Genomic DNA, 12,076 nt, shown 5'->3' with positions numbered 1-12,076 from the left:
TCTATAGAATAGAAGTAGCCTTTAGGGGTCTTGTATAGAATAGGAGTAGCCTTTAGTAGTCTTATATAGAGTAGAAGTCGGGGGTCTTCTATAGAATAGAAGTCCCCTCAAGGGATCTTCTACAGAATAGAAGTCCCTTCAAGGGGTCTTCTATAGAATAGAAGTCCCTTCAAGGGGTCTTCTATAGAATAGAAGTCCCCTCAAGGGGTCTTCTATAGAATAGAAGTCCCCTCAAGGGGTCTTCTATAGAATAGAAGTCCCCTCAAGGGGTCTTCTATAGAATAGAAGTCCCCTCAAGGGGTCTTCTATAGAATAGAAGTCCCCTCAAGGGGTCTTCTATAGAATAGAAGTCCACTCAAGGGGTCTTCTATAGAATAAAAGTCCCCTCAAGGGGTCTGCTATAGAGTAGTAGTCCACTCAAGGGGTCTTCTATAGAGTAGAAGTCGCCCCAAAGGGTCTTCTATTCAAGAATCCCTTCAAGGGGTCCTCTATAGAATAGCAGACACCTTAAAAGGTCTTCTATAGAATAGAAGTACCCTCAAGGGGTCTTCTATAGATTAGAAGTCTCTTCAAGAGGTCTTCTATGGAATAGAAGTCTTCTATGGAATAGAAGTCCCCTCAAAGGGTCTTCTATAGAATAGATGTCCCCTCAAGGGGTCTTCTATGGAATAGAAGTCCCTTCAAGGGGTATTCTATAGAATAGAAGTCCTCTCAAGGGGTATTTTATAGAATAGAGGACCACTCAAGGGGTCTTCTATAGAATAAAGGACCCCTCAAGGGGTCTTCTATAGAATAGAGGACCCCTCAAGGGGTCTTCTATAGAATAGAAGTCCCTTCAAGGGGTCTTCTATAGAATAGAAGTCCCCTCAAGGGGTCTTCTAAAGAATAGAAGTCCCCTCAAGGGGTCTTCTATAGAATAGAAGTCCCCTCAAGGGGTCTTCTATAGAATAGAAGTCCCCTCAAGGGGTCTTCTATAGAATAGAAGTCCACTCAAGGGGTCTTCTATAGAATAAAAGTCCCCTCAAGGGATCTTCTACAGAATAGAAGTCCCTTCAAGGGGTCTTCTATAGAATAGAAGTCCCTTCAAGGGGTCTTCTATAGAATAGAAGTCCCCTCAAGGGGTCTTCTATAGAATAGAAGTCCCCTCAAGGGGTCTTCTATAGAATAGAAGTCCCCTCAAGGGGTCTTCTATAGAATAGAAGTCCCCTCAAGGGGTCTTCTATAGAATAGAAGTCCACTCAAGGGGTCTTCTATAGAATAAAAGTCCCCTCAAGGGGTCTGCTATAGAGTAGTAGTCCACTCAAGGGGTCTTCTATAGAGTAGAAGTCGCCCCAAAGGGTCTTCTATTCAAGAATCCCTTCAAGGGGTCCTCTATAGAATAGCAGACACCTTAAAAGGTCTTCTATAGAATAGAAGTACCCTCAAGGGGTCTTCTATAGATTAGAAGTCTCTTCAAGAGGTCTTCTATGGAATAGAAGTCTTCTATGGAATAGAAGTCCCCTCAAAGGGTCTTCTATAGAATAGATGTCCCCTCAAGGGGTCTTCTATGGAATAGAAGTCCCTTCAAGGGGTATTCTATAGAATAGAAGTCCTCTCAAGGGGTATTTTATAGAATAGAGGACCACTCAAGGGGTCTTCTATAGAATAAAGGACCCCTCAAGGGGTCTTCTATAGAATAGAGGACCCCTCAAGGGGTCTTCTATAGAATAAAGGACCCCTCAAGGGGTCTTCTATAGAATAGAGGACCCTTCAAGGGGTCTTCTAAAGAATAGAAGTCCCCTCAAGGGTTCTTCTATAGAATAGAAGGCCCCTCAATGGGTCTTCTATGGAATAGAAGTCCCATCAAAGGGTCTTCTATAGAATAGATGTCCCCTCAAGGGGTCTTCTATTGAATAGAAGTCCCTTCAAGGGGTATTCTATAGAAAAGAAGTCCCCTCAAGGGGTCTTCTATAGAATAGAAGTCCCCTCAAGGGGTCTTCTGTAGAATAGAAGTCCCCTCAAGGGGTCTTCTATAGAATAGAAGTCCCCTCAAGGAGTCTTCTATAGAAAAGAAGTCTCCTCAAGGAGTCTTCTATAGAATAGAAGTCCTCTCAAGGGGTCTTCTATAGAATAGAAGTCCCCTCAAGGGATCTTCTACAGAATAGAAGTCCCTTCAAGGGGTCTTCTATAGAATAGAAGCCCCCTCAAGGGGTCTTCTATAGAATAGAAGTCCCCTCAAGGGGTCTTCTATAGAATAGAAGTCCCTTCAAGGGGTCTCCTATATAATAGAAGTCCCTTCAAGGGGTCTCCTATAGAATAGAAGTCCCTTCAAGGGGTCTTCTACAGAATAGAAGTCCCATCAAGGGGTCTTCTATAGAATAGAGTCCCCTTCAAGGGGTCTTCTATAGAATAGAAATCCCCTCAAGGGATCTTCTATAGAATGGAAGTCTCTTCAAGGGGCTTCTATAGAACAGAAGTCCCCTCAAGGGGTCTTCTATAGAATAGAAGTCCCCTCAAGGAGTCTTCTATAGAATAGAAGTCACTTCAAGGGGTCTTCTATAGAAGAGAAGCCTCCTCAAGAGGTCTTCTATAGAATAGAAGTCCCCTCAAGGGGTCTTCTATAGAAGAGAAGTCCCCTCAAGAGGTCTTCTATAGAATAGAAGTCCCCTCAAGGGGTCTTCTATAGAAGAGAAGTCGCTTCAAGGGGTCTTCTATCGAATAGAAGTCCCTTCAAGGAGTCTTCTATAGAATAGAGTCCCCTTCAAGGGGTCTTCTATAGAATAGAAGTCCCCTCAAGGGGTTTTCTATAGAATAGAAGTCCCCTCAAGGGATCTTCTATAGAATAGAAGTCCCCTCAAGGGGTTTTCTATAGAATAGAAGTCCCCTCAAGGGGTCTTCTATAGAATAGAAGTCCCCTCAAGGGGTCTTCTATAGAATAGAAGTCCCCTCAAGGGGTCTTCTATAGAATAGAAGTCCCCTCAAGGGGTCTTCTATAGAATAGAAGTCCCCTCAAGGGGTCTTCTATAGAATAGAAGTCCCCTCAAGGGGTTTTCTATAGAATAGAAGTCCCCTCAAGGGGTTTTCTATAGAATAGAAGTCCCCTCAAGGGATCTTCTATAGAATAGAAGTGCCCTCAAGGGGTCTTCTATAGAATAGAAGTCACCTTAAGGGGTCTTCTATAGAATAGAAGTCCCCTCAAGGGGTCTTCTATAGAATAGAAGTCCCCTCAAGAGGTCTTCTATAGAATAGAAGTCCCCTTAAGGGGTCTTCTATAGAATAGAAGTCCCCTCAAGGGGTCTTCTGTAGAATAGAAGTCCCCTCAAGGGGTCTTCTATAGAATAGAAGTCCCCTCAAGGGGCCTTCTGTAGAATAGAAGTCCCCTCAAGGGGTCTTCTATAGAATAGAAGTCCCCTCAAGGGGTCTTCTGTAGAATAGAAGTCCCCTCAAGGGGTTTTCTATAGAATAGAAGTCCCCTCAAGGGATCTTCTATAGAATAGAAATCTCCTCAAGCGGTCTTCTGTAGAATAGAAGTCCCCTCAAGGGGTCTTCTATAGAATAGAAGTCCCCTCAAGGGGTCTTCTATAGAATAGAAGTCCCCTCAAGGGGTCTTCTATAGAATAGAAGTCCCCTCAAGGGGTCTTCTATAGAATAGAAGTCCCCTCAAGGCGTCTTCTATAGAATAGAAGTCCCCTCAAGGGGTCTTCTATAGAATAGAAGTCCCCTCAAGGGGTCTTCTATAGAATAGAAGTCCCCTCAAGGGGTCTTCTATAGAATAGAAGTCCCATAAAGGGATCTTCTATAGAATAGAAGTCCCTCAAGGGGTCTTCTATAGAATAGAAGTCCCCTCAAGGGGTCTTCTATAGAATAGAAGTCCACTCAAGGGGTCTTCTATAGAATAGAAGTCCCCTCAAGGGGTCTTCTATAGAATAGAAGTCCCATAAAGGGATCTTCTATAGAATAGAAGTCCCCTCAAGGGGTCTTCTATAGAATAGAAGTCCACTCAAGGGGTCTTCTATAGAATAGAAGTCCCCTCAAGGGGTCTTCTATAGAATAGAAGTCCCATAAAGGGATCTTCTATAGAATAGAAGTCCACTCAAGGGGTCTTCTATAGAATAGAAGTCCCATAAAGGGATCTTCTATAGAATAGAAGTCCCTCAAGGGGTCTTCTATAGAATAGAAGTCCCCTCAAGGGGTCTTCTATAGAATAGACGTCCACTCAAGGGGTCTTCTATAGAATAGAAGTCCCCTCAAGGGGTCTTCTATAGAATAGAAGTCCCCTCAAGGGGTCTTCTATAGAATAGAAGTCCCCTCAAGGGGTCTTCTATAGAATAGAAGTCCCATAAAGGGATCTTCTATAGAATAGAAGTCCCTCAAGGGGTCTTCTATAGAATAGAAGTCCCCTCAAGGGGTCTTCTATAGAATAGAAGTCCACTCAAGGGGTCTTCTATAGAATAGAAGTCCCCTCAAGGGGTCTTCTATAGAATAGAAGTCCCATAAAGGGATCTTCTATAGAATAGAAGTCCCCTCAAGGGGTCTTCTATAGAATAGAAGTCCACTCAAGGGGTCTTCTATAGAATAGAAGTCCCCTCAAGGGGTCTTCTATAGAATAGAAGTCCACTCAAGGGGTCTTCTATAGAATAGAAGTCCCCTCAAGGGGTCTTCTATAGAATAGAAGTCCCCTCAAGGGGTCTTCTATAGAATAGAAGTCCCCTCAAGGGGTCTTCTATAGAATAGAAGTCCCCTCAAGGGGTCTTCTATGGAATAGAAGTCCCCTTAAGGGGTCTTCTATGGAATAGAAGTCCCCTCAAGGGGTCTTCTATGGAATAGAAGTCCCCTCAAGGGCTCCTGTATGGAATAGAAGTCCCCTCAAGGGGTCTTCTATAGAACAGAAATCCCCTCAAGGGATCTTCTACAGAATAGAAGTTTCTTCAAGGGGTCTTCTATAGAACAGAAGTCCTCTCAAGGGGTCTTCTATAGTAGAGAAGTCCCCTCAAGGGGTCTTCTATAGTACAGAAGTCCCCTCAAGGGGTCTTCTATAGTACAGAAGTCCCCTCAAGGGGTCTTCTATAGAATAAAAGTAACCTCAAGGAGTCTTCTATAGTACAGAAGTCCCCTCAAGGGGTCTTCTATAGAATAAAAGTAACCTCAAGGAGTCTTCTATAGAATAGAAGTCCCCTCAAGGGGTCTTCTATAGAATAGAAGTCCCCTCAAGGGGTCTTCTATAGAATAGAAGTCCCCTCAAGGGGTCTTCTATAGAATAGAAGTCCCCTCAAGGGGTCTTCTATAGAATAGAAGTCCCCTCAAGGGGTCTTCTATAGAATAGAAGTCCCCTCAAGGGGTCTTCTATAGAATAGAAGTCCCCTCAAGGGGTCTTCTATAGAATAGAAGTCCCCTCAAGGGGTCTTCTATAGAATAGAAGTCCCCTCAAGGGGTCTTCTATAGAATAGAAGTCCCCTCAAGGGGTCTTCTATAGAATAGAAGTCCCCTCAAGGGGTCTTCTATAGAATAGAAGTCCACTCAAGGGGTCTTCTATAGAATAGAAGTCCCCTCAAAGGGGTCTTCTATAGAATAGAAGTCCCCTCAAGGGATCTTCTATAGAAGTCCCCTCAAGGGATCTTCTATAGAAGTCCCCTCAAGGGATCTTCTATAGAATAGAAATCCCCTCAAGGGGTCTTCTATAGAATATAAGTCCCCTCAAGGAGTCTTCTATAGAATATCAGTCCCCTCAAGGAGTCTTCTATAGAATAGTAGTCCCCTCAAGGGGTAGAATAGAAGACCCCTCAAATGGTTTTCTATTGAATAGAAGTCCCCTCAAGGGGTCTTCTATAGAATAGAAGTCCTCTCAAAAATAGAAGTACACTTGAGGAGTCTTCTATAGTATTAAAATCGCCTTGAGAGGTCTTCTATAGTATAGAAGTCGCCTCGAGGAGTCATCAAAGTTGGGTTATATTTCATTTCTAATTATTATTATTATTGCAATTTCCTCCCTCTGCCCTACAGTATGCCCTATTGCCTATGCATCAACAACAAAGTCAACAACAGCAGCAGCAACAACAACAACCCCAACCACCAAATACTCTACAAATGCAATATATCTTCAAGAAACACAATGGGCAAGGTGAATTGGTGCCTAACTCTAATCCAAATGCTTTAATTTTACACAATTACAATCAAGGTACGTATTAAAAATCCTCCTGCTCATGTTTTCTATGATTTAGCTTATCATTCCTTCTTACTCTCTTTCTAGAAACCCTTCCAATATCACCCTCACATCGAAATTCTCTACCAACAACGCCGAAATCTGCAACGGAAACAAGTTTCCAACGTAACACCGATGGTAGTTTTGATGAAGGTACTGATGCTGCTGCTGCAGCAGTTACACAGAAGGAGAGCAATGAAATGCAACAACAATTTATCTTGGCACCCACTCCAGCCCAACTGGGTAGAGCACCATTGCAACGTCGTAATAAAAATTTGTGTAAGTAGCAAACAAATAATTAGGAATAGATAACCTGCTGCAGTACATTTTTTATTGTTTGAGAAAATAATTTGAGAAAATAATGGATATAAGGTGATCCTCCAATAGAAGTTATTGTGATGTTCTGGGAGAAAACCTTATTGTTTTCGTCGACATGTCCTTTGCGAAGAAACTGTTTGTCCTTCGAATTGGTGTTGTAAAAAGATGTGATATCCTTGTTTACTAAAGAGAGAGACAAAGTTCCCATCTTCGGCACTCTCCAAAGTAGATACACTATTTTTCTAAGAGAAGATATTCTATTATTTTTAAAGAAACCCCTTCTTCTTTGGAAACCCCCTTTAAAATTCTACAATAACGTCTTATTTATTTTAATTTTATTTTTGTTCCAGCTGTGGGTAGTATGGGTTCTATAAAGCAAGAAGGTGGTGGCAATTTCAACACTGCCACAATTTTATCAAATTCCAATACGGGTGCTGGAGGTGGCAATGGTGCCAGCAACAACTTGCATTCACCCATAATGGAAGGATCATCGCCCATTATTGGACATGTTTCAACGGTGACTATAACATCGGCATTGCCAACACCTACCTCTTCGTCTACCACACCAAATAGTGATGAACAATTGCCGCTGACCCCGTCATCCAGTAGTGGTGGTGCTGGTAGTGGTAGCAGTGGTGGTTCGATAAGCACAAACAATTCTTTACCCAAATCACCAAAATCACTGCATGGTCCGAAAAAGCAAAAGCAGCAATCGCAACAACAGCAGCAGCAACAACCAGATGGAAAGTCAAAGTAAGTTGAAAACATATTTGAAGTCACAGTGTTTCCTTTAAGGGCATTTACCTAGTCATTTGATTTGGGCCCACTTTAAAGGGATTTTTTTTATATTTTTTCTATATTTACAAATAATGATTTTTTTCCTTATCCTTTATTAGCGCCCTTGCCTCCAGTGTATTGGCTGATTTTGAAAAGAAATACGAGGCATTGCCTCAATTCAAGCCAAAGGATTGTCAATCACCCAGCGCCATAGCAGTGCCATCTTCACCACGAGTCTATGGTACAAATTATCGTAAAAAGAATGCTACTGCTGCCCCACCGCCAGTACAAAGAATACGTAAGTCTGAAGATATTTAGAATGTGTTGTTTGAAAAGTAATTGATTCAAAATTTGTTGTCTCTTCTCTCCAAACAGAAAGCGAAGATGAGGCTACCGATGATACGGCTTCAATACCACCCACACCGACACAACGTTTCTTTGGTCCAGATTTTAATATTGACACTCTAAGAGGTAAGTTGTTGCCAAGGATTGATTGAAAGAATAATATCGGCATCAACCTTAACAAGATTCCATTGTGAGATGGTATAATATTTTGGCTTTAATTTGTGTTGTATTTCTTTCTTTTTAGAATTAGAATCATCGGATCAAACGGGTCGGTCACCGCGTACACCCCAAACCCCACTGCAAAGTGCCCGCTCCGATGCCAGTGAAAAAGGTCATCGTAAACTGTTGGAACAGCGTCGTAATTTGGTATTGCAACTCTTTGCCGAACATGGACTATTTCCATCTGCTCAAGCAACTATTGCGTTTCAGGTAAGGACCACAACAACAGCAGGATCTTTTTCTTCTTCATGTTGTGTTTATATTATATCCTAACGTTTCTCCCCTTTTTTTCCAGACCCGACACATTGATGTCTTTCCACGTCGTCAAGATTTACAGCTGAAAATACGTGAAGTTCGACAAAAACAAATGAGTCAATCCGGTTATACTCCACAGTCGGCTGGTCCCATGACACCATCTGAAAATAGTAATCAGTCATCCTCCATGCTACAAACAACAACAAATTCCAATAGTAACAACAACAATACAAATTCAACAAATACAACAGGTATGGTGGGAAAGGCTAAGATCAATTTAAAATAATTTAGAGACAATAATATATTTTTACGGGAGAAACAGAAGGCAACATAGATGGAATGGAACGAAAAAAGTAGTAATCGCTCGTCTGTTCATCCATAAAGACTCCCTTCAGCTCGTTTATAAGGACTCCTTTCTGCTCATCTATAAAGACTCCTTTCAGCTCGTTTATAAAGACTGCCTTCAGCTCGTCTACAAAGACTCCCTTAAGCTCGTCTATTAAGACTCCCTTCAGCTCGTCCATAAAGACTCCCTTCCGCTTGTCTATAAAGACTCCCTTCAGCTCGTTTATAAAGACTCCCTTCAGCTCATCTATAAAGACTCCCTTCAGCTAGTCTATAAAGACTCCCTTCAGCTCGTCTATAAAGACTCCCTTCAGCTTGTCTATAAAGACTCCCATCAGCTCGTCTATCAAGACGCCCTTCAGCTCGTCTATAAAGACTCCCTTCAGTTCGTCTATAAAGACTCCCTTCAGCTCGTCTATAAAGACTCCCTTCAGCTCGTCTATAAAAACTCCCTTCAGCTCGTCTATAAAGACTCCCTTCAGCTCGTCTATAAAGACTCCCTTTAGCTCGTCTATAAAGACTCCCTTCAGCTCGTCTATAAAGACTTCCTTCAGCTCGTCTATAAAGACTCCCTTCAGCTCGTCTATAAAGACTCCCTTTAGCTCGTCTACAAAGACTCCCTTCAGCTCGTTTATAAAGACTCCCTTCAGCTCGTCTATAAAGTCTCCCTTCAGCTCGTCTATAAAGACTCCCTTCAGCTTGTCTATAAAGACTCCCTTCAGCTCGTCTATAAAGACTCCCTTTAGCTCGTATATAAAGACTCCCTTTAGCTCGTCTATAAAGACTCCCTTCAGCTCGTCTATAAAGACTCCCTTTAGCTCGTCTATAAAGACTCCCTTCAGCTCGTCTATAAAGACTCCCTTCAGCTCGTCTATAAAGACTCCCCTCAGCTCGTCTATAAAGACTCCCTTCAGACGTCTATAAAGACTCCCTTCAGCTCGCCTATAAAGACTCCCTTCAGTTCGTCTATAAAGACTCCCTTCAGCTCGTCTATAGACTCCCATCAGCTCGTCTATAAAGACTCCCTTCAGCTCGTCTATAAAGACTCCCTTCAGCTCGTCTATAAAGACTCCCTTCAGCTCGTCTATAAAGACTCCCTTCAGCTCGTCTATAAAGACTCCATTCAGCTCATATATAAAGACCCCCTTTTGTCTTCCATAAGAACTTTTGGTTCTCTGTAAGATGATATTTTGGTCTTCTATGTGAAACTTCTCTATAAGAAGACATTTTTTATAAGGAGTGTCCTTCAATGAGAACAACACTTGGTCCTCCGTAGGAAGACTTTTGGTCTTCTGTAAAACTACCTTTTGTTATTTTTTTTTTCAAAGAATCTTTTGGTATTCTGTAAGGGGTATTTTGGACTTCTTTAGTATGCCTTTAGGCTAACGAGCTTACACACACTTCGATCATTGATCGACGATCACTATTCATTGATCGTTCTTTAAATAGCATTAGTCAATGATAAATTCATTATTATTAAAAGTGGTTGATCAATGATCAGAAGTTTTCGATCACTGGCCAGAAGACATTGATTAGAAGTCACTGTTCAATAATCAAAAGTCATTGATACATGATCTGATCAATAGTTTTTGACCAAAGCTAATTGGTCAATGATCAGAAGTCATTGATCAACGATCCGAAGTGAATCAATAATCAATATTATTGACATCTGATCAATAGTTATTGGCCAAAGCTCATCGATCAATGATCAGGAGTCATTGATCAACGATCTGAAATTAATCAACAATCAAAACTGATCATGATCAATGGCCATTATTCATAATCGATTGTCATTTATTTATGATCAGTGGTCATCTATCTATGATTGATGGTCATTTATCCACTATCAAAATACGTTGATAAATGATTATTGTGCAAAATCGTTTACTGCTGATGAAAATTCATTGGTTCCTCAAGATCAATAACTTTTGATCCATTATTAAAGTTAATTTACATTTAATCGAATTTCCATTGAATTAAGGTTTATATTCATTGACTTGAAGTCAATATCCATTGACTTGAAGTCAATATCCATTGACTTTAAGTCAATATTCATTGACTTGAAGTCAAAATTCATCGACTTGAAGTCAAAATTCATCGACTTGAAGTCAATATTCATTGACTTGAAGTCAATATTCATTGACTTGAAGTCAATATTCATTGACTTGAAGTAAATATTCATTGACTTTAAGTCAACATTCATCGACTTGAAGTCAGCATTCATTGACTTGAAGTCAATATTCATTGACTTGAAGTCAATATTCATTGACTTGAAGTAAATATTCATTGACTTTAAGTCAACATTCATCGACTTGAAGTCAACATTCATTGACTTGAAGTCAATATTCATTGACTTGAAGTTAATATTCATTGACTTGAAGTCAACATTCATTGACTTGAAGTTAATATTCATTGACTTGAAGTCAACATTCATTGACTTGAAGTCAACATTCATTGACTTGAAGTCAACATTCATTGACTTGAAGTCAAAGTACATCGATTTGAAGTCAATATCCATTGTCTTGAAGTCAATATTCATTGACTTGAGGTCAACATACATCGACTTGAAGTCAATATCCATTTACTTGAAGCCAATATCCCTTGACTTGCCAATATTCATTGACATATGTATTTATTTTTTTTTCTTACAGGAATGTCGCTGCAACAATCCATAGAGCAACAACAACAGCAATCCCAACAAAGTTAACTTTAAGTTATGGAAATATTTGTTGGAATAGGAAAAATTTCTCTCTTTTTTTACAAAATTGACAAAATATCGCACAGATACACAACTCTTTTACACAATAATTACAACAAAAGAAAACAACAGCAACAAAAAAAGTATAAAAAACATTATGCTATAAAACAACAACAACAAAACATGCATGAAATGCATGTAAAAATACAAAAAAAAACGAAAACAACAAAATATCTGAGTTAAGGTTAAGAAAAAAAAAGGATTTAGAATCTTTCAACCATACACCAATACACCTACTACACACACAAACAAATAGAATTAAACATACATACAGATTCATTAATATAATTAATTATTAAAAAGAAAAAGAAAATAGAAAACAAAACGAGAAAAAATACCACAAAGTAAATATAAACTAGAAGTAGTCAAATCCAAACCCTCTACTCCCCCTTTCCCCTTATTAACAGAAAAACAAAAAACAAAACAAGAAGAAAATGAACAAATGTTAAACACGCTATATAAGAAAAACCCGAAAACAATATATACATAAACATATACACGATTCATTGTAAAACAAGTCATTTAGCAGAAGATTGGCATTAAAACAAAATCCAATACGGAGTCGAAGAAGAAAAAGATTTAAACAATGATATATTGTTGTTTTAAGAAAGAAAAAAACTTTGATATAAACAACAAATTCGTAACGGTATATTATTATTTAGGTTATAACAACAATAACAAACAAAAGTTATATGCGAAAAATAATAAGATGAAGAAGAAGATAATCTTAGTAATTAAAACACACACACTAAACAACAATTAAAGTCATATTAGATTGTAAAAAAGAAAAACAAACAAAAAACACATACACACATTTATACAAAACGAAAAAACAAACACCAACACCACCTCCACCAAAACTCTTTCAAACAAAATTGTAT

General features: G+C 39.6%; 1 protein-coding gene across 5 annotated transcripts in view; it reads left to right on the top strand.

Moving 5' to 3' along the window:
* Positions 1-11,663, top strand: part of cic (Putative transcription factor capicua) — a 151,679-nt gene extending 140,016 nt beyond the window's left edge. For all 5 annotated transcript variants that reach the window (XM_073976214.1, XM_073976182.1, XM_073976190.1 and 2 more), the window contains exons 15-22: positions 5,980-6,154; positions 6,227-6,457; positions 6,847-7,249; positions 7,393-7,571; positions 7,649-7,744; positions 7,863-8,047; positions 8,133-8,343; positions 11,089-11,663. In XM_073976214.1, the coding sequence (XP_073832315.1) occupies positions 5,980-6,154; positions 6,227-6,457; positions 6,847-7,249; positions 7,393-7,571; positions 7,649-7,744; positions 7,863-8,047; positions 8,133-8,343; positions 11,089-11,144 (1,536 nt within the window). In that variant the 3' untranslated portion in view covers positions 11,145-11,663. The remainder of the gene's footprint in view (positions 1-5,979; positions 6,155-6,226; positions 6,458-6,846; positions 7,250-7,392; positions 7,572-7,648; positions 7,745-7,862; positions 8,048-8,132; positions 8,344-11,088) is intronic.
* The last annotated feature ends 413 nt before the right edge of the window (positions 11,664-12,076 follow it).

This window comes from Musca autumnalis, unplaced genomic scaffold (genome assembly GCF_047663935.1).
Source record: "Musca autumnalis isolate F117 unplaced genomic scaffold, ASM4766393v1 scaffold_1, whole genome shotgun sequence".
Classification (NCBI taxonomy): Eukaryota; Metazoa; Arthropoda; class Insecta; order Diptera; family Muscidae; genus Musca; species Musca autumnalis.
Note: the sequence above shows the minus strand (reverse complement) of the source record. Positions and strands in the feature narration are given on the sequence as shown.